We start from the raw sequence: 22,486 nt of genomic DNA on the forward strand, positions 1-22,486 counted from the left end.
ATGTGCTCAGTTGCTAAGTTGTGTCTGACTCTGTTACCCCGTGGACTGTCCCCCACCAGGCTCAGACTTTGTCCATGGGATTTCCTAGGCAAGAATACTGGAGTGGGTTGCCATTTCCTTTATCACATATGGTAATATCACATATGGTAATATCACATAACACATATGGTAATGTACATGTTTCAATGCTATCCTCTCAAATCATCCCACCCCTGCTTTCTCCCACTGAGTCCAAAAAGAACAGAGTCTGTTTTTTATATCTGTGTCTCTTTTGCTGTCTTGCGTATAGGGTCATCGTTACTGTCTTTCTAAATTCCATCAGTTCAGTTCAGTCACTCAGTCATGTCCAACTCTGCAACCCCATGGACTGCATAAATTCCATATATATGCATTAATATACTGTATTGGTGTTTTTCTTTCTGGCTTACTTCACTCTGTATAATAGGCTCCAGTTTCATCCACCTCATCAGAACTGATTCAAATGTGTTCTTTTTAATAGCTGAGTAACATTCCATTGTGTATATGTACCATAGCTCTCTTATCCATTCGTCTGCCAATGGCCATCTAGGTTGCTTCCATGTCCCTGCTATTGTAAACAGTGCTGCAATGAACATTGGGGTACGCGTGTCCCTTTCAATTCTGGTTTCCTCGGTGTGTATGCCCAGCGGTGGGATTGCTGGGTCATACAGCAGTTATATATCCAGTTTGTTTGTTTTTGTAAATTAATTTATTTATTTTAATTGGAGGCTAATTACTTTACAATATTGTGGTGGATTTTGCCATACATTCACATGAATCAGCCATGGGTGTACATGCACCCCCCCAATTCTGAACTCCCCCTCCCACCTCCCTCTCCATCCCATCTCTCAGGGTCATCCCAGTGCACCAGCCCTGAGCACCCTGTCTCATGCATCAAGCCTGGACTGGCGATCTATTTCACATATGGTAATATACGTGTTTCAATGCTATTCTCTCAAATCATCCCACCCTCTCCTTCTCCCACAGAGTCCAAAAGTCTGTTCTTTACATCTGTGTCTCTTTTGCTGTCTTGCATACAGGGTTATCATTACCATCTTTCTAAACTCCGTATATATGCATTAATATACTGTATTGGTATTTTTCTTTCTGACTTACTTCACTCTGTATAATAGGCTCCAGTTTCATCCACCTCATTAGAACTGATTCACATGCACTTTTTTTACTATCTGAGTAATATTCCATTGTGTATATGTACCACAGCTTTCTTATCCATTCGTCTGCTGATGGACACCTAGGTTGCTTCCACTGCCTGGCTATTGTAAACAGTGCTGCAATGAACACTGGGGTACACGTGTCTCTTTCAATTCTGGTTTCCTCCGTGTGTATGCCCAACAGCGGGATTGCTGGGTTGTATGGCAATTCTATTTCCAGTTTTTTAAGGAATCTCCACACTGTTCTCCATAGGGGCTGTACTAGATTGCATTCCCACCAACAGTGTAAGGGTTCCCTTTTCTCCTTGTTGTGTATGCATTCTAAATGTAATGGCTTGCCATCAGGTTTGGGCTTTGTCTGTCACTCCCTTAGTGTCTGGAGTTGGGAGGACACCACTCAAGGCTCCACACACCTCCCAGGCCACCTCCCACCACTGGCTTGGGCCCTCCCTCCTTCCTGAGGCTTGGCTTCGCCCTGGACTTTTCCAGGCCCCTTCCCCAATAGGATCCCTGGGACTCACTGCAGAGTAGCTGAATCAGGGCTTGCTGCCTTCAGGGCACTGTCTCTGCCTGCACCCGCCCCACCCTCACTCCTGCCACAATAAGGAGAGGTGGATGGAGGAAAGACAGAGTAGGACGGGCCTGGGTGGATTGCTGCTGGAACTGCCGGGTGCATCCACAGATTTCTGTTACATGACTTTCTCTAGGCTGGGCATGTGTTTGAAATTCTTCATTAAAAAAAACTGGGAGACCTTCTGGAGAAGGCATCTAGAGGCATTCATGATGGTGCCTACAATACAGCTTCTAACAAAACCAGGCTGTCCCGAACCCCTGGTAATAGAATTGTTTATCTTTATACCAAGAAGGTTGGGAAAGCACCAAAATCCACGTGTGGTGTGTGCCCAGGCAGACTTAGGGGCGTTCGTGCTGTGAGACCTAAGTTCTCATGAAGTTGTCTAAAATGAAGAAACATGTCAGCCGAGCCTATGGTGGGTCCATGCATGCTAAATGTGTCCGTGACAGAATCAAGCACACTTTCCTTATTGAGTAGAAGATTGTTGTGGAAGTGTTGAAAGCACAAGAACAGAGTCAGAAAGCTAAATAGGACATTAAGGAAGTCTCTTCTATTGTTGGATTGCTCCCCACCCTGAAAAGTTTTTTTAAAAAATGAATGGTTATTAAATTCTATCAAAATCTCTTTTTTTGTTTTTTGCATTTGGCAAAATAATGATCACATAGTCTTTCTCCTTTATTTTATTAATATGGCTGATTTTATTGATTGATTTCCTACTTTTTCTAAACTTAAATGATCTCAAATGGTTTATGGATTCAATTTGCTAATATTTTATTTAGAATTTTTGCATTTGTGTTTATAAGAGAGATTGGCTCATAATTTTCCTTCCTTGTAGTACCTCTTTGTGGGCCTGAGTTTTCTTTGCAGAAAGATTTTTTTAATACAATTGCTATAATACAAGATGTTCTATTTCAAAAAAATTCTAAATAAAAAATGAAGCATTTTTGAGTAAGAAAAAAATAAAAAAGCCTCAAAAAAACAAAAACTGGGAAACTTCTAGAAGGAAATGAATCTCCTGATACATACTGAGGACACTCAGCCATTCCACAGTGTGGCGGATGTGGGGTGCACTCCAACAGGCTCCCACCCCACCTCAGGCTTTCACTCCCTCCTTCTGTGAAGGTTGGATGCCAAGGCTCTCTAAGAATTGCCCAAAACCACAAAAGCTGCCTTCCCCAAGGTTGCACTTAGCACACATCCCATTACTAGTTGCTAATTTGGGATACAAACGTCCAGCCCCTTGTGTCAACTGCCTCAATCCATTCCCTAGTGGATGAATTTCCTACGGATGCAGCAATAAATAACCACAAATCAGGTGGCTTAAAACAAGAGGAATTTATTCTCCTGGCTCTTGAGGCCAGAAGCCCCAAATCAAGGTGCCAGTAGGGCCGTGCTCCCTCAAAAGGCTCCAGGTTCCTTGCCTCTTTCATTTTGTGGGGCTCCAGGCATCCCTTGGCTTGTGGTCACATCCCTCCAGTCTCTGTGTTTGCCTTCATGTGGCTTCTCTTCTGTGTGTGTCTCTCTCTCCTCTTCTGTCCCTTTAAGGACACTTGTCATTGGATTTAGGGCTCACCTGATTTCATGCAAAGATGGGCTCGATAAAGGACAGAAATGGTATGGACCTAACAGAAGCAGAAGATATTAAGAAGAGGTGGCAAGAACACACAGAAGAACTGTACAAAAAAGATCCTCACGACCAAGATAATCACGATGGTGTGATCACTCACCTAGAGCCAGATATCCTGGAATGTGAAGTCAAGTGGGCCTTAGGAAGCATCACTACAAACAAAGCTAGTGGAGGTAATGGAATTCCAGTTGAGCTATTTCAAATCCGGAAAGATGATGCTGTGAAAGTGCTGCACTCAATATGCCAGCAAATTTGGAAAACTCAGTAGTGGCCACAGGACCGGAAAAGGTCAGTTTTCATTCCAATCCCAAAGAAAGGCAATGCCAAAGAATGCTCAAACTACTGCACAATTGCACTTATCTCACACGCTAGTAAAGTAATGCTCAAAATTCTCCAAGCCAGGCTTCAGCAATACGTGAACTTCCAGATGTTCAAGCTGGTTTTAGAAAAGGCAAAGGAACCAGAGATCAAATTGCCAACATCCACTGCATCATGGAAAAAGCAAGAGAGTTCCAGAAAAACATCTATTTCTGCTTTATTGACTACGCCAAAGCCTTTGACTGTGTGGATCACAATAAACTGTGGAAAATTTTGAAAGAGATGTGAACACCAAACCACCTGACCTGCCTCTTGAGAAACCTATATGCAGGTCAGGAAGCACCTGTTAGAACTGTACATGGAACAACAGACTGGTTCCAAATAGGAAAAGGAGTCCATCAGGGCTGTATATTGTCACCCTGCTTATTTAACTTATATGCAGAGTACATCATGAGAAATGCTGGGCTGGAAGAAGCACAGGCTGGAATCAAGATTGCCGGGAGAAATATCAATAACCTCAGATATGCAGATGACACCTCCCTTATGGCAGAAAGTGAAGAGGAACTAACAAGCCTCTTGATGAAAGTGAAAGTGGAGAGTGAAAAAGTTGGCTTAAAGCTCAACATTCAGAAAAGGAAGATCATGGCATCTGGTCCCATCACTTCATGGCAAATAGATGGAGAAACAGTAGAAACAGTGTCAGACTTTATTTTTCTGGGCTCCAAAATCACTGCAGATGGTGATTGCAGCCATGAAATTAAAAGACGCTTACTCCTTGGAAGGAAAGTTATGACCAACCTAGATAGCATATTCAAAAGCAGAGACATTACTTTGCCAACAAAGGTCCATCTAGTCAAGGCTATAGTTTTTCCAGTAGTCATGTATGGATGTGAGAGTTGGACGTGAAGAAAGCTGAGCGCCGAAGAATGGATGCTTCTGAACTGTGGTGTTGGAGAAGACTCTTGAGAGTCCCTTGGACTGCAAGGAGATCCAACTAGTCCATTCTAAAGGAGATCAGTCCTGGGTGTTCTTTGGAAGGAATCGTGCTAAAGCTGAAACTCCAGTACTTTGGCCACCTCATGCAAAGAGTTGACTCATTGGAAAAGACTCTGATGCTGGGAGGGATTGGGGGCAGGAGGAAAAGGGGACGACAGAGGATGAGATGGCTGGATGGCATCACCGACTCAATGGACGTGAGTTTGAGTGAACTCTGGTTGTTGGTGATGGACGGGGAGGCCTGATGTGCTGCAATTCATGGGGTCACAAAGAGTCGGGCACAACTGAGCGACTGAACTGAACTGAATCATCCAGAATGATCTCGTGTTGAGGATTCTTAATTTCATCACATCTGCACAAGATGTGCATCCCTGCCTCTGATCCAGGGATGGGGCCCTGAAGCTATGCTGCATTTGGCCTCCTGAGAACCCTGCTCCCTGAGGCCAGAAGCACCCAAGTCAGGGGTCCCAGCTTTCCTCCTAAACCCAGGGTCAGGCAGCTGCTGTCCTGGGAGCAAAAGCATGGGGAGGGCTTCTCTGTGCAGTCCTGTGCTCTGCTTGTGGAAGGAAGGGTCCCCACCTCATGCTTAATTCCCAATGACCAGGGCCGGGAGAAACAGAACAGGCAGTCCTGGTGCTTTTTGTTGTGGATTTTCTTCCACAGCCTTTTTCCTATTCTTAACTTTGGGAGGAACTCATCATGCCCAAGGGCAGTCATGTGCATTCAGCCCTGGATTCCAACCCCAGTCCTGCGGGAAAATGCAGATTCCAAGGCCCTGGGGGGACCCAAGGGAAGACCAAAGCACGCAGTAGCTCTTCACTACTCCTCCGTCTGTCTGTCCACTGGTCTCCCCAAATCCCCTCTCACTGCCCCCCACTTTCTTAGCTTCACCCTTCTGCCTCAAATGGGCTGGCCCTATACTGAGGTGCTGTGTCTGAGCCACTTGGTGCTGACTGCCCCCCCAGGGATTCTGTGAGCCCTAGATGAATGGACGGATGGACAGACAGACGAAAAGTAAAGCCCTGCAGTCTTGAGACATGGGAGGTGCGCGGCTAACACTGCCCCTCCCCTGCCCCCTGGGGGATGGTCTTGGACTGACTGCGACCCCCAAGTTCTCTAAGCAGCCCAGACTGAAAGCGGAAGTGCCCCGGGGGACACAGGGAGCCAAGCCAGACCCCCCGCGGGGCGCGCCGAGGGTGGATGCGGGGCCGGGCCTCCCTCCTGCTGTGCTGCGCATGCTCCTTGCCCCCCACCACGCCCCATCCCACGCCGAGCCGCCCCGGCCCTGCTAGTGCCCCGGCCCCAGCAAGTTGGAGCTGAACAGACGGACTACTGTGCAGGACGCGCCTCCTGCATGGCACCCAAGGGTAAAGTCAAGCCCCGTCGCCCCCTGAGGGTGGTGCCCTGGAGGGCTGCTCAGAGGTGGTGGCCTTGGCCTCGAACTTTCTCCGAGGCAGGGACGGGGGCGCGGTGCGGGGAGGAACGGAAGGACGGCTCAGAAGCCCGCGAGTCAGGTCTCAGCAGGTGGTTAGGGACTCCCTGGGAGGTGGCGAGCGCGGAGAGCTGCCGAAAAAGCCCTCGGGGCTTCCCTCCCCTTTCCTCTCGGTTTCTCTCCTCCGACTGCGGTTCGCGGCTGACTCTAGGGCTGCTCGGAGAGCGTCGCGACGCGAGTAAGTTTGGATTTTGCCCCTCTGCGTCAGGTCGCGGCACTCCCGCCCAGGGACACCCCAGCCAACTGTCCGCGAACGTGAGCCCCTGAGGTCCCTGGACCGGCCCCCTTTGGTTCTCGGTGGGTGGGGCGTTGTGTTCCTGGGTGGTGAGGGATGTTAGCGGGGCCAAGCACACGCCGAGAAGGTGTGAGAAGAGGAAGCCAGGGGCCGAGCGGCAAAGCATGCCGGGCTCTGGACAGAGGTAGCAGTGCCAGCCCTCCGGCCCCCAGACAACAGCCAAGCACTCCCGGGGGCCAGGCTGCAGCGGGCACTGCAGATCCAGCCTTGGGGAACAAAACCCGCAAATCCCTGCTGTGGACTGGGTGGGGGGGAGGGATCCGATTCTAGTGGCAAGAAATGGGCAAGAAAGAGTCGACGTTTGGAATTAAGAACCACAGAGTCAATGTATGGCCAAAACCACTACAGCATTGCAAAGTAATTAGCCTCCAATTAAATGAGTTAATTTTAAAAATAAGCAAACAGAAAAGAATCACAGAGTATATTAACCAGTGCTAAGTGCTGCGAGGCAGAAATAGAGAAGAGAGGTCAGGTGCGGGTTTAAGCAGTGTGGTTAGAAGGCAACCTTTTGGAAAAACTGAACGGAGGTGAAAGATCATTGGGGCCAGAGGCAACAGCCAGTGCAAAGGCAAGAGCCACTCTGGGCTAGTGTGGAGCAGAAGAGGGCAAGGTCCGGAAGCTTCTCCACATGAGTGAGATAGGCACTCCATGAAGGGCTGGGAACAGGTAGCATCTCTCTGTTCCCCACCCCCACCCACGCAAAGAGCAGAGCCTGGAGACCCGGGTTGCGAGGTTGCTCCCAGAGGCCTTTGCTGGCCCCGAGCAGCTCTCAGACTGGTCCTCAGGCCTTTCCTCTGGGTGGCTGGCAGGTGACACGATCCGGGAAGGCTGCCTGGCACTGAGCATTTGGGGTCTTGAATTACTAAAGCCCAGAGGAAGTTCCAGCAGGGCAGAAGGCAGCCAACCCTTGTGGCCCCGTGCGTTCCTCTCGGTGGATGACAAAGCCCCAATTCCCTGACCCGCCCTCAGTGGGACTGCTGCATGCCTTCCCTGGTGTTTGTTTCCGTTTTCTTTTTCTGGGGAAATAGCCCCATCTCGTGGTCTTCAGAAGACATCAGCACTGAAGCCCTCTGCTTCTCCCTCTGGTGCCCACGTTTCCACCTGTCTCCATCCCGCGGCCCCCAGCCAGGCTCAGCCAGTGACGGGGAGTCTGCCTCCCCTCTGTGGGGTGGACCAGCCTGGAAGGGGCTGCCGGGTTCCCCAGACTCTTGGGACCTTCCCAGCTCCTTGCCCCAAGTGCTGCTATCTGAGAGGCCCTCACCTGCATACCTGGTGTCCTATCTCTGGGAAACCCGAGCCCCGGGGCCTAGAATCATCCTTCAGCTTCTCCCCTACTCTGGAGAGGCCAAAGTGTCTCGGGAGAAGCCACCCTCCAGTTCTACAAGCTCCTTCCATATCTTTTCTTCCATTCCTGCTTGAGAAGGTCACACTGTTCCTACCCGGGGCTTTTAGGGCATTAGGGTCTGTGAAAAGGACTTTCCTGTAGTTCAAACGGTAAAGAATCTGCCTGCGATGCAGGAGACCCTGGTTTGATCCCTGGGTCAGGAAGATCCTCTGGAGAAGGGAGTGGCAGTCCACTCCAGTGTTCTTGCCTGGAGAATTCCATGGATAGAGGAGCCTGGCAGGCTATAGCTCATGGGGTGGCAGAGTCGGACACGACTGAGAAACTAACACACACACACACACACACACACAGGGTCTGTGAGCACAGGGCTTGTCATGTTTCTTCCTAGGATTTGAAACTATGCTCCCAGTGGGGTGCTAGGTCCCAAGGATAGACACTGCTGTGTGTAACCAGCTTGCTGGCTGGCACCTCTGATGCGCCTTGTGATACTGAACTTGAGCATCGGTCTCTGTCCACCAGTGAACTGTCCATGACATGTTTCTCTTGGGTAGTCACAGTTCAAGTGTCTTCTCTCTTGAGGGCTTGCAGCACAACTTGGGATATAGGATTAGAGAAAACACCTCTTCCTTTAAGTTTTTCTGTGTTTTTCAAAATGGATGGTGACCTGGCAGTACAGTCATGATAGAGAAAAAAATAAGGTTGTGATGTGTTTGAAAACAATTTGGCAATAGTCTGAAAACCCTTGCTAATATCAGTATTCCACACACACACACACGCCCCTTCAGCTTGTGCGGGCCTCTTAGTGAATGATGGTGGTTTCCCAGTGAACATGGTAAAAGAGAATCCCTTGACAGTGACATTAAGTATATTGGCAACACTGTGCAACTGTCACCAGTAGCAACTTCCAAACACTTTGATCACCCTGAAAAGAAGCAGTCACCCCACCCCACCCAATCCAAGCCCCTGGCTCTCTGACTCCCTGGATCTACCTATGACTCTCTGGATATGTCATATGTTTTATAAGATTTAAAGATTTTTTTTATAGTGAGCTACAGAACAGTGACACTCTGGAGAGATGACATGCAGAAGAAGGGGTGAGTGCTGCGGGAAGGCGCACCTGATAATGGTAGCTAGTGTCCACAGGGTCCCTAGGCGGTGGCTAGTTTGAATGGTTTCTCAGGCTCCAGGACACAGGGACTATCCTAGCTGTCTGGTACCTGGCCCCAGAGTGTGAGACCTCAGTAAGTGGGATTTGGGCCATGGGTTTAGTGGCCCAGGAGAGAGGGGCCCTGATATGGGAAGTCAGTGGGGTGGGAGCTTAGCAAACTGCCTGAGAAGGTGAAAGGAAAAGAGTTTTTCTTTTTTTTTTTTCCCCACAATATTTATTTTAAATATTTTTAAATTTAATTTATTTATTTTAATTGGAGGAAAAGAGTTTTTAGTCATAATCTCAAAGCTCGATCGAGAAAGCTCTTGTGAAATCTTATCTTGCATCATATAAATAGAATCACCCAGTAGTTGTTGTTTAGTTGCTCAGTCGTGTCCGACTCTTTGCAGCACACTGCAGCACACCAGGCTTCCCTGCCTTTTACCATCTCCTGGAGTGTGCTCAAACTCATGTCCATTGAGTCGGTGATACCATCCAACCATCTGTCGCCCGCTTCTCCACTTGCCGTCAATCTTTCCCAGCATCAGAGTCTTTCCCAGTGAGTCAGCTCTTTGCATCAGGTGGCCAAAATATTGGAGCTTCGGCTTCAGCATCAGTCCTTCCAGTGAATATTCAGGGTTGATCATGCAGAATGTGGCCTTTTGTGTCTGTGTCTGGTTTTTTCACTTAGCATCATGACACCAGGTTCACCCACATGGTAGCGTGGGTCAGTGTTTCATTCCCCTTTGCGGCCAAATAATGTTCCATCTTTGTCTAGATCATGGTTGGTTTTCCACTCTTCTGTTGATAGACACTTGGGTTGTTTCCACCTTTTGGAGATTATGAGTTGTTCTGCACTTAATTCACATGGGTGGACAAGTTTTTTTTCTTTTGGTGGACAGGTTTCTTTCTCTTTTTTTTTTTTTTTAAGTGGACAAGTTTTTGTGAAAACATGTTTTCATTTCTTTTTGAGCATATACTCAGGAGTGGAACTACTGGGCCTGATGATAACTATGTTTACTTACTAAGGAACTACCAGACTGTTTTCCCTTTTAACTTTGAACATTGTCAAGCAAATGGACAAGTAGAATGGTCTAACCAAGCCCAGTACCCACCTCCCAGGGTTAGCAGTGGCCTCCAGCTTGCCTTATGTGCTTGTTTCCCTCCCTCACTCTCTCTTTCTCCCTCCCCCTCTTTCCATCTCTCTTTCTTTTGTTTTCATTAAAATACTTGAAAGTCACTTCACAAGCCCTGTTCTCCCCAAATGGTTCACTGTGCATCTCTTGAGAAAGACATTTTCTTCCCTGACCCGGGGTCCACGATTCACTCACCACGTGGGCAGCAGTCACCCCACCCTCACCCTCCACTCCCACTTTGATTCCTCTTTTGTTCATGCTAGCATGTCATCAGGGACTTCCACTGCACTTGGCTGTTGGCCACTTAACTCTTTTTTCATCCAGAACAATCTCCCTCCCCAGCCTCCTCTTTCCCCTGTGACACTGATTTGCAGAGGAAACCAGGAAACAGCCCACCTTCTGGATCAGTGCTGGCTGCTCCATTTTGGTGCCTTTAACCGATCCCTCTGTCCCAAGGTCCTCTGTAAACCAGAGGCTGAGTCCCAAGGCAGCATAGAATCAGGTCAAGCTTTGGCAGGAGCCCTACTGAGCACTTCCACCAAGGGAATGGACATCCCACCTCTGGGGGACATCCCAGCTCTGTCCCACCCTTAGGTTCACTTCATCTCTTGTTACCAGCAGTAAATAGGGAAGACATTATGACATCATGTGGCCAGCAGCCCTCAGCATTTCACCTCATGGTTTTGCAGGAAGGGGGACCCCTTCCAGAGCCCAAGAGTGGGCTCTTGTCTGACACTCGGAAATGAATTGTCCAAGGAGGCACACATCCTGAGACTTTACTGAGACTTTACAAGAGATTTTACTGAGAAGGGGCACCCAGGCAGAGAACAGTAGGGTAAGGGAACCCAGGAGAACTGCTCGGCCACGTGACCTGCAGTCTCGGGTTTTATGGGTGGGATTAGCTTCTGGGTTATCTTTGGCAAGTCATTCTGACTCAGGGCCCTTCCTGGTGGCACATGCATTGCTTAGCCAAAATGGATTCCTGCAAAGAGGATCCTGGGACATGTGACATCTCCTTTTGGCCTTTTCCGAACTCTTCTGGTTGGTGGTGGCTTGTTGGTTATGTGTTCCTTACCAGGACCTCCTGTCGTAAAATAACTCACGCAAATGGTAATTGTGGTGCCTAAGATTTTTATCCTATTTTTCCAATTTCTGCCATTTTTTTCCTTGAAGTTAGCTCTAGTTCTAACTCTTCTTACTGCTCCTTTGAAGGTACTATGTCTTCTCCTTACTCTTTCTCCCCCATGCTGGTTGTAAAGTTTTCTCTTTTTCTTTGGTTTTCATCAGTGGAACTATGTTGTGCCTTTGTATAATTTTTCTTTTTTTTAATTTCTCTTGCTTGATATTCTTAGAGCTTCTTAAATCTGTTGGTTAATACCTTCCTCTTATATTTAGAAAATCTTGTAAACATTTGTTCAGATCTGTTTTCTTCATAGATCTTCAGTTATAGTGTTTCATATGTCTCTTATTGGTCTTTTCTATATTTTCCACTTTTTTGTTTTTTAATGTCTGGGCTTTTATTTATGGTATTTTGTATCGACATGTCATCCAATTCAAAATTCTGACTTTTGTGTTACTCTCCTGTTGGTGGTGGTTTAGTTGCTAAGTCATGTCCGACTCTTTGTGACCCCATGGTCTGTAGCCTGCCATGCTCCTCTGTCCATGGGATTCTCCAGGCAAGAATACTGGAGTGGGTTGCCATTCCCTTCTCCAGGGGATCTTCCCGACCCAGAAATCGAACCCTGGTCTGCATTGCAGGCAGATTCTTTATCAACTGTGCTATGAGGGAAGCCTTATCTCCTATTAATACCATTTACTGAGCTCACTTTAGACGTTTCAGTTAAAGAGTATCCTTTTGATTCTTTTCTGATACAGATATTGTCTAGGGAAATTGCCATCTTTTCATGTATTTCTTCCATCTCTTTCACTATTTTCTTTAACATATTAATTATATTTTAATGTCTTAGTTTGTTAACTCAAATATGTAGATTGCTTATTTGGTTCTGTTTTGTGTTGTGTTTCTTCTTTTTGAGGTTTGTTCTTATGGTCCTATTTCTTGGTAATGTAGTTATTTTTAGTTAAATGCTAGAAATATAAATAATCCTGCAGTATTTACAATTAAATGTTAATTTAATTCATATTTTAGAATCTTTAAAATTATAGATACTCCTGAAGATTATATCTTCTCCTGGAAAAGTTTCACCCTTTCTTCACTAGGTTGATAAAGTGGAAGTTAGCCCCCTTAATTCAGGCAGGTACTGAATGGAATGCAGGTTGGGTTTTGTTTTAGTAAGGTATCAGCTGCCTTTGATTATTTCTGGGCTTTCATCTGAAAACCTAGTTTGTTCACCAGACTTCTTCCCTTAAAGGTTCCTTAACTCTTAAGTTTTGTATCATCAGTTCCCTGAGCTCTGCTTTTCAGACTTTCAGTTTAGTTTTTGGGCCTTTTTAGCTTCAGAAGTTCATATACACCATGAGAGGAAAAGATAACCATATGCTTAAGATGTCTCATGTCTCTGATTTTGTTACTACAGCCTTCTCAGACTGCTTTAAACTTCTGCTCAGGACAAACTGTATTTCTCAGCCTGTTCCCTGTGCCTTGAGTTGTCCAAGAAAAGAACATTAAATTAATTATCCATGGTTATCTCCTGAACTTTAGTCCCTCTTGTTCTCACTGCTTGGGCAACTCTTAGGTGCTTTCTAAGAAATGATTTTGTATTCATCTGGCTTTGCCAATTTGGGGAAGAATTATTGGTTTGTTATAAGCTTTTTGTCCCAACTTGGAGGTTAGTTTCATAGCTACTTGCAAGTGATTTAGTATTAATTTTGCTCTAGTCACTGACAGTTGATGGTGTTTCTTTAAAATAAAAATGTACTCCTTTAATTGGTGCAAGGACATTTCAAGTTGAATTCTTTTGTCATTTGTTAAGATATTTTTCCCCCATCATTCTACTACTTCTGCTTCCCTGGTGGCTCAGACCGTAAAGAATCTGCCAGCAATGTGGAAGACCCGGGTTCAATCCCTAGGTTGGGAAGATCCCCTGGAGGAGGGCATGGCAACTCACTCCAGTATTCTTGTGTGGAGAGTCCCCATGGATGGAGGAGCCTGGCAGGCTACAGTCCATGGGGGTCACAGAGAGTGGGACACAACTAAGCGACTAAGCACAGCACATTGTTAACTGACAGCTCATTGTGGGTGATAAGTAAATTTGGGGCAATTTAAATTGTTCCAGGGACCCTGTCCCCTTGCCCTTTCTCAGGGCTCAAACAGGCTGTGACACCCACTCTTCCCCCAACGGCCCAGCTGGGGCCCATCTTTGGGCTGGGTATGGGCCATGCCCTTTGCCTGCTACTCTCTTTGCTCACCCCCAGTCCACAGCTCTCAGCCTGTGCTCTCAGAAAGCACCCTCTCTCCCAGCATTGGAGGGGGGGAGCCTCCATCATGCATTCCACCAGCTTTGTCTTTCTCTTTCTCTGAGAGCAAGTCTGTTTACAAGTGAAAGTGACGTGTATTTGAAGTTTTTCTTTAAGACCCCTGAGCTCGATCTCCTTCTGCAGGGCTTCCCTGGTGGTTCAGTGGTAAAGAATGTGCCTGCCAATGCAGGACACACGGGTTCAATCCCTGGGATGGAAAGAACCCACATACTGCAGAGCAACTGAGTCCATGCACCACAACTACTGAGCCTGTGCTCTAGAGGCCAGGAGCTGCAACTACTGAGGCCACATGCTGCAACTACTGAAGAGAAGCCACTTCAGTGAGAAGCCCGTGCACCACAGCTGGAGAGTAGTTCCCACTCTCTGCAAATAGAGAAAAGCCCATGCTGCAACAGAGACCCAGTACAGCCAAAAATAAATAAAATCATATATATATATATATATATATGTAATATATGTATAGGCTTCCTAGTGGCTCAGACAGTAAAGAATCTGCTTGCAATGCAGGAGACCTGGGTTCGATCCCTGGGTCAGGAAGATCCCCTGGAGAAGGGAATTGCAACCCACTCCAGTATTATTGCCTAGAGGATTCTATGGACAGAGGAGCCTGGTGGGTTACAGTCCATGGGGTTGCAACTAGAAAAAAGCCCATGCAGCAGCAAAGACCCAGAGGAGCCAAAAATAAATAAATAAAATTGTATATATATACATATGTATGTATATGTAAAGAACTCTGACCTCAGGGGCAAGGGAGTGGCAGTGGGGCTTCCAGGGATAGCTTGAAAGTCAGGATTGAGGGGCTAGTCATGTGGTAGGAGGGCTGAGAGAGGAAGGAAGTGAGAAAAGGAAAGAAGAAAGACACTCCCTTAACAGTCTGGCAGCCTGGCTAGGCGGGTCCAGCATGAGGAGAGATGGAATCCTTGTCTCCTGAGGAGACGGGACAGAAGCTCAGCTTTGGAAAGTGTTATGCATTGAATTTTGTTAGCAGCTCTGATTGGGGCCTTATCTGGACAAGGTCACACAGTGCATAGGCTCAGCTCACATCAGTCTCTCTCCACCCCCTTAGCATCCCTGTGCCCCCAAGATGGCAGCCATCCTGACAGCCAGACCCAAGGTGAGTGGGGCTCCAGCACCTTGGCCTGGCACGCCCCCCCCAGCATCAGCCTCCATCTGTTGCATTTTCCTGTCCCACTGTCACAGCTCTTGCTGAGCTCTCTGGGCCCCACCACGATCCATGTTTTTTGTTGCTGCCAGCTCATCCTGGGACCCATGGGGGTAAATTCCCCTGAAACCACAGCAATGGCTTGTTTTAGGTGCCAGTATCTTTTGAGGATGTTGCCGTGTACTTCACCAAGACAGAATGAAAGCTTCTGGATCACAGACAAAGGAAGCTGTACAAGCAAGTGATGCTAGAGAATCACCACCATTTGGTGTCACTGGGTAAGGATCCTGCACACAGTCAGGCCCCCATCCTGTCTCAGAACTCAGTTTATTTCTGAGTTCCTTTTCTTGCTAGTTACTATGATTCTAAGAATAAATGCATTTCCCCATCAGTCAGTAATACACTGGTGTCCAGCTTTTACCTCAAAGACAGTTTTATCTAAATGGTTTTAGGCCTATAGGTATTTTGATATAAAATCGGGGGTTAACTAAACCTCATCTACCCAAAAGATAAGTGCAAGTTATGCTTGAAAATTTATATGCATTAATTTATACTTATTTTTACCAAGGTTGCCTTTTATGTACATTTCATATTATAGAGTTTAGAAGCATCTGTTCCTTGCATCAAGCCATATACAGCCCAGGGCATAGAGGCCCAGGACTTGGTTTTCCAGTCTGGAGGCATCTGGTAAAAGCTGGCAAAGGCTCCTCCACTGTCCCCCCCTTGGTTGTTTCTGCCCCTCACCAGGCAGTGAGGTTTGGTGTAAGGAACAGAGACATCTCCTCTCTTACATGGTGAAACAGGCAGCCTTTCAGCTCTGTTCACTTCTTGATACCCCCTGCAGCTTTACTCCAGCCCTCTGTCTGTCCTTCAGTGTCTCTACACTAACTCCCCACTTCCCACAAGGCTGCCCATCTTTCAGGCCAAATAATAATATGGTTATCTTCTTGGCCCAAATCACCACCTACTTAAGACTCTTCATACACTCCAAGCCTCTTCATACACTCAGAGCTCTTTGCCCCTAGAGGGACTGTGCCTTTTTTCAGGACCTTCCCAGTGACACTTTCTAGAAAGTTCTTTATTCTCTGGTCCTGAAGGTACTAATGCTGGACTGAGTCCAGGAGTGATTAACCTTCTTCTCCATGGACAGGATTTTTATTCTCCAAGCCTCAGCTGATCATCCAGCTAGAGCAAGGAGAGAAACCGTGGGTAGCAGATATCCACAGAATAAGGATCACCACAGGGATGTACGAGTGAGGGGAGCTCTACTGGCTTGCCTGAGCCATTGGCAAAGAGCAGCAGTTGATGGAGGGTGGCATGGTCACTTTGGGTTGGACCTTCTCTTTCATGGCAGTTTTAAATCTGCCATGGAATCCTCTGTCTCACAACAGCTCTTCTGTTTTTAGCTCACTGCTACCTCCTCCCCTCTTGCCTTCCTGTCTGCTGATGGTCATCTTGCTTTCTCTCCCATGTCCTCAACTCCTGATTCAGCTCTTCTCAGCCTTGGAGTGAGGGTGAGGGTTAAAGAACAAACCTAAATTGAGACCCAGGAAGGTAGTGACACTTGGTGCTCTCTATGTCTTTCCAGGTGACAGGATGAATAGCAAGCTGCCAATTTCAAAGGAGAAAAATTGTCCAGAAGAACTCCCAGGGGCCAATCTTCAGGTTGGCAACATGGGCCAGGTAACCGGGCAGTCGGAGGAAACACTTGAGCACAGACAGAAAAATGCCTGTTGTCCACAGACAAGTTCCAGCAGGGGTGACCCTCCTGAGGAGAAAGGCCAAGGCAGCTCCCCAGGTGAGGAAAGAGAGATGCAGGGAAGCAGCTGCGGAGGTAAGCAGGATTTGGTTGTAAGGCAGCCGAGTTTCAAAGACACGGAGAGGCGGTTCGTGTGTCAGCAGTGTGGGAAATCCTTTACCCGGAACTCCAGCCTTGTCAAGCACCAAGTCATCCATAGTGGCGTGAAGCCCTTTAAGTGTGGTGAGTGTGGGAGACATTTTCAGCACAAGTTCTCACTCACAGAGCACCAGCGCACCCACAGCGGTGAGAAGCACTATACATGTGGTGAGTGTGGAAAGACTTTCACACGTGGCTCCAGCCTCATGAAACACCAGATTATCCACACTGGCGAGAAGCCCTATGGGTGTGATGAATGTGGGAAACGCTTTGGGCGCAAATTCACACTCACGGAGCACCAGCGCATCCACAGCGGTGAGCGGCCCTACTCCTGTGATGTGTGTGGCAAGGCCTTCACCAGGAGCTCCAACTTAATTGAGCACCAACGCACGCACAGCAGTGAGAAGCCCTACACATGCAGCCAGTGCCCAAAAGCCTTCAAGGGCATCTCCCAGCTCATTCACCACCAGCGTGTCCACAAGGAAGAGAAGCCATTCATGTGCAAGGAGTGTGGAAAGGCCTTCCGGGGGCATTCAGGCCTCAGCCAGCACCGCCCGGTGCACACCGGTGAGAAGCCCTATGAGTGCAGTGAGTGTGGGAAGACCTTCAGCCGGCGATTCAACCTCCTCAACCACCAGATAGTGCACATTGAGAAGAGACCTTACGTGTGTCAAGAGTGCGGAAAGGCGTTCCACCACAGTTCTGCCTTCCTGAAGCACTGGCGCACCCACAGCCGCCCACAGCCCTGTGCCTGCGGCCACTGTGATGACTGCAACCAGGCCTCCAAGGAGAAACCACAGCCTGACCAGCAGCCGAGAATTCACCAGAACCTCTTGGAAGGGAACAACTCAAGAGATGGACCTGGCCTGCCAGGACCTCCAAAGAGCCACTGCAGAGTCCCGCCCAGAGAATGAGAATCACCTTCAAGACTCCAGCTGTGCCACTGCCCCAGCACTGCCATCTGACTGGGTGCTCTGCAGGAAGGCTGACTTTAAGATGAGCCCTCCTAGTCCCCCTCCCTTCCCTCGTTGATGATGCAGTTGTACCCCAGAGACTGCACCGAAGACTGGCCCCTTATCACATTTGTATTCCTCACTGGAGCAGCTGAAAATGCCCTTGCCCCTTGTGCCTGGGGCCTGCGTGCTGTGGGTGGGAGGGAGCGAGTGCTTTGAGTTAAGTAGTGACCCATATCATCTCATAGGGGGCCTTCACTTCATCCCAAGAGTTGTTAGTGTTTTCAGGTAGAAGACACAAAGAGCACTTTAATCCTTTAAAAGCTTAGTAGTGGAAGGGACTTAGCAGCACTCAAAATTGTGGGCTCCACATCGAGGCTGTGGCTGGACTGTGACATCACCTAAAATTCATCAGAAATGGTCTGAGAAAGGACTCAGAGACTGCGATGGTAAACTGCTCGTGCCCTCTTTGTGTGCCCACACGTCAGCCCACGGAGAGTGGCATCTCCCCAGGGGGTAATTCACAGGACACCCTGCTTTTGTGCTGAGCAGTGGCCCATACTTTTTCCAGGCCATTTGACTTTGTGCCTGAAAGCCGCAGCCTCCCACGGGCACCGCCAGCTGCTTCCAGGAGAAGCAGCACCCAGGACCCATCTTTTTGGAGCTCGGGGGATTTGGGAGGACAGCTTCCCTGGGCCCTTCAAAGAGGATGAGGCCTGGGGACTCTCGGCTTCCCCTCTCAGAGAGAGGAGCCCTTGGGCTCAGGTCCCTCCCAACTGCCACCAGCTGCCCTGCTGCCTTTCATCTCCTACCCGCACCCTGGCTCACCCCACCCACTGCCTCCAGATTCAGCCTGCAAGGGCCGGGCTGGTCTGTCTGCTCCTCCTCCCCACCCTCAGTGCCTAAAGCGCCCAACTTAAGTTGCTTCTCCCCCTGAAACAGCAGCCCCTCATGCCTAGTGCTGATCAGGAGGAAAGCAGGCCAGGTTAGGAATTTGCACAGAGCAAGCCCAGTAATGGCTCTTGCTTTCACATGATGTTTGTTACAATATTAGAGGTTCAGTTGCTTTCGATGTTTCTGCATTCAGGTGTAATGTAAGTCATAGTAGAAATTTTTGCTATAGGGGAGTGTCAGGGAATCGCCCCTTAAATAAGAATCCTTCCACCCTCTCAGAAGACCTCAGGAAGGAGAAAGGGGCCTACCTCAGGCCTGACGGTCAATTAGCTTGCTGGCAAGCCTGGCTCGTCTTCTCACCCCCTCCCCTATCCCTGCAGAGACAGGGTGAAGCCTTCAAATGGCACTTTACTGCAGGCCACCCTCTGCCCACCCTACCCACAGAGACTCTGCAGGGGAGAGTTTGTGCTGCCTGGGGGGAAATTGCTGGCAGGTCTGGATTGTTCTGCCCACACTGTCCCCAGAGCTGGGACCAGGAATTCTGCCCCTTGCCCTTCTCAGCCCTGCATCCCAGTTGGATCGCCACCTGCCAGCCCCCTTCATCACCCGCCAGGGTCTTTGGCTCAGTCGCACGGGCTGCCAGAGGGCAGGCAGGTGGTGGGTGTGCTGGAGATTTCCCCCTCTGGGCCTCTGAGAAGCACGTACTTCCCCTGCCAGAAACTGGGCTTGGAAATGTAGGGCTCCTGCACATGCTGCTTGGAGCGCCCACTGCTTGAACGACTCTGAAAGTGAGAGGGAGAGAAGGAGATAGAGATCAAGTCATTTCATACAGTTACATGACCATCACTTGTACACATTTGTGACTTAGGAAAAGTTCTTTAGTTGTTGTAACTTGCTTTTATTTCAGCCTCTTTTTGCTCTGTGTGTCACGTTGTCTTTGAGCCCAGCATTTAGTAAATATTTGTGAAATGAATCTTGTCCCCTTAGCACATTGACCTCAGGTTTTAGACCACAGTTGGCTCCAACCTTACCTTTTGGCAGTGGAAAGTATTTGCAGCTTTGGATTTTCCACTAGAAAAAGACATTTTAAAGGAGTGTTGTCTTTGGACTCTGTGGTGAGGTCACTGGGAAGTGTGTTGTTCGTCTGAGGTGCCAGACAATCTGTCTTAAGGCAGCAGGGCTTCAGGAAGCCCATCCCCACAAAGGGCAGGGGATAGGGGCCTGAGGCCATGTGCTTGGGCTCTGGTCCCCTTTTTGTTCAGCTGAGGACCCAGGATAGGGGCAACAATTGCTTCATGACGGACCCGGAAGGAGCGTAAATCCATGCACAATGCTATCCATTTCCATCGCTCTAGAAAGTGAATGGCTTCACTCCTATGGGTCAGTAACCAACTTTTAATAAAGAAAAGGTGTATCTCCCCAGTACAGCATCATCCCATTGGTTCCACTGGATAAGCTGACTAAATTTTGAACGTGAGCACCTTTTTTTACCTTGGTACCCACCTAGAGATGACTAGATACTGGGGGTACAGGTGGTGATGTCTGATTTTTCAACAGAAAGTGGACTTGCCTGGAGAGATGCAAGCAGAGATGCCAGGAACGTGTGCTCTGGTCTCAGTGCCCTGAAAGGCTCCAGGGTTTCTAAGTGCTTACCCAGATATATGACATGTATAAGTGATGCATCTTTGGTTTGGCATTTCTCCATTTCATCTCACTCCTCTTCATTAGATTTTCACGCCTCTTCATTAGCACATGTGGTGGTAATCAATCGGGTATTCATCAGGAACTAAACGGGTATCACATGGAATCATCCAGAGTGTCCAGAGAGGATGCTTGCTATTTGCCTTCTACCATGCTTTGAAATCGGGCTCCCCTCTCGCTAGGTGGGGAACTGCAATTGTGGCCCGCACTTGCTTTCTGATGACGACTGGAGTGTAAAAGCTGAGACTGTTGGGGAATGTCTTGCCTGCTTTTCACCACCTGCCCCCCAACAAAATTCACACTCCACACTTCTGGACTGGGCTTCAGCTCCGAAGATGACCCTGTCGGATGCTGGATCAGCCTGTAGCACATGATTTGCTCTTCCAAATTTGGGACACTTTTTAAGAGCTGTTTAAGTGCTGCGGCAGTATCTTCTCATAACTGGTCAACTGTCCCAACTGAATTATTTGACTTTGGGTGTAAACAGATAAGGAAGGTCTGGGTGTTGGTTTGAAGTAACAGCAGTTTGGTGAAAGGTCTCAGGAAAGGGTGCTGACCTAGACTGGGGGAGGGGGAGCCAAGACAGTGTGTCTGGGCGTGAAGGGAAGCCAGGACCCCTCCAAGCGGAGCTGCATAGAGACCAAGGGCAGCCACCCAAGGCCACTGGGACTCCTAGAACAGGAAGGCAGAGCACCCCATCAGTGACCTGGTGTCTTAGACCTTTTGCTTACATTGCCTGCAAGGCTTGTTCCCCTTTGTGAAGCTGCCTGGTGCCTGAGAAGGGGGCTCAGGATTCTGTTGCCATTGTTGTTGAATGTCCTTAGTTTCTAACTCTTTACTGGATGGCTTCCCCCTCACTCTTGGGGCTGGTTCTGGCCCATGCTGTGGCAGCCTAGGGGAAGCAGGATGCCCAGGCTGGAGGCAACTCCCTGTGAACAGTTCCAGAGGGGCCAGGACCCTGCTTTTGCCATTCCTGCCTCGGTAGGGGGACACGGCAGCTTTCAGTTCAGGATGCTGAGTCTTTCCCTGGTTAGGTAGCAAAGTGCTGTGTGGAGGTCAGGGTAGAACTTAGTACCAGGTGAACTTTGAAGACGAGTAGAGATCATGGGATTTCTGGGAGGATGGAGGGCTTTCTGTAGGGCAGACATGGGGTAAAGAGTCATTAGAACCAGTGCACAAACAGCTAGGAGTGTCAGACGAAGAAGCGTGGTCTATAGCTGGCTCCTGAAGAAGAGCAGTTTTTTGTAACATGAGAGAATTATTCTAAGATCAAGGAAGAAAAAAGTTGCAGATGATAACTGCTAGAGTTTGTGAATTTACACATTGAAGACCACTAAGTGTACACTGGAGTCATCTAGACAGTTCTGAAGAATTTTCCATGCAGAAAGTGGACAAAAGGACAGAGTACTGGAGGGGCGGGGAAGGGCAGACAGGAGTGGCCAAATTTGCAAAGCACCCTGGGTCGTGGCTTGCTGCCATTTATTCCCTCAAGTCAGTTCCCACTTGTACCTGTACTTATATGGTTTCCTCTTGTGCTAGCCACAGTGTGTCCATGACATCACAACACAAGGGTCCTCTAGGATTTGAAGGTTGCTGGTTCATCTTTCAAAACCTGCACATATTCAGAGTGTACAATTGGATGAGTTTTGATACATATCCACCTGTAAAACCACAGCAGTGAAGATGGTGAATGTATGTCCATCACCCCAAAAAGTTACCTTGTATGCCCCAGTGCTCACTCCTTCCTACCCCTTCTTGCCACCCCCGCTTCTCACAGCGATTGTTCTTCCTGTCACTCCACATTGGTTTGCCTTTTCTAGAATTCTGTGTAATTGAAATCTTGCCTGACTCTCAGCATAATGACTTTGAAGTTCATCCAGGTTGTTGTGTGTTTGTAAGTTCTTCATTTTTTAATCACTAAGTACTAGTCTTATTGTCTGAATGGATCAAAATGATTTTGGTACATTCTTGGGTTTTCCAAGCTTTGGCCTATACAAATAAACCTGCTGTGAAGTTTTGTGTGCAATTTTTTGTGTGGACAGATGTTTTCCTTTCTCCCGCATATATAGCTAGGAGTGGAATTGCTGGGTCACATAGTAAGTCTATGTTTAACTGTTTGAGGAACTGCCAAAGTGTTTTCCAAAGCAGTTGCACCATGCTACCTTCCCACCAGAAATGTATGAGGGGTCCAACTTTGCACATCATCCCAATACTTGTTTTTGTCCATCTTTGTGATTCCAGACATCCTGGTGGGTTGAAGTGGGATCATGTTGTAGTTCTGATTTGCATTTTCCTGATGATTAATGATGTTGAGCAACTTTTTA

The 22,486-nt window shown here is 48.1% G+C and overlaps 1 protein-coding gene across 1 annotated transcript; it reads left to right on the plus strand.

Annotated features, from left to right (window-relative positions):
• Positions 1–5,939: 5,939 nt before the first annotated feature.
• Positions 5,940–22,188, plus strand: ZFP92 (ZFP92 zinc finger protein). The gene is made up of 2 exons (XM_061408936.1): positions 5,940–6,072; positions 16,306–22,188. The coding sequence occupies exons 1-2, from the start codon at positions 6,060–6,062 to the stop codon at positions 17,526–17,528; spliced, it is 1,236 nt and encodes a 411-aa protein (XP_061264920.1). The 5' UTR covers positions 5,940–6,059; the 3' UTR covers positions 17,529–22,188.
• The last annotated feature ends 298 nt before the right edge of the window (positions 22,189–22,486 follow it).

The sequence above is a fragment of the Bos javanicus genome, chromosome X (assembly GCF_032452875.1).
Source record: "Bos javanicus breed banteng chromosome X, ARS-OSU_banteng_1.0, whole genome shotgun sequence".
NCBI lineage: Eukaryota > Metazoa > Chordata > Mammalia > Artiodactyla > Bovidae > Bos > Bos javanicus.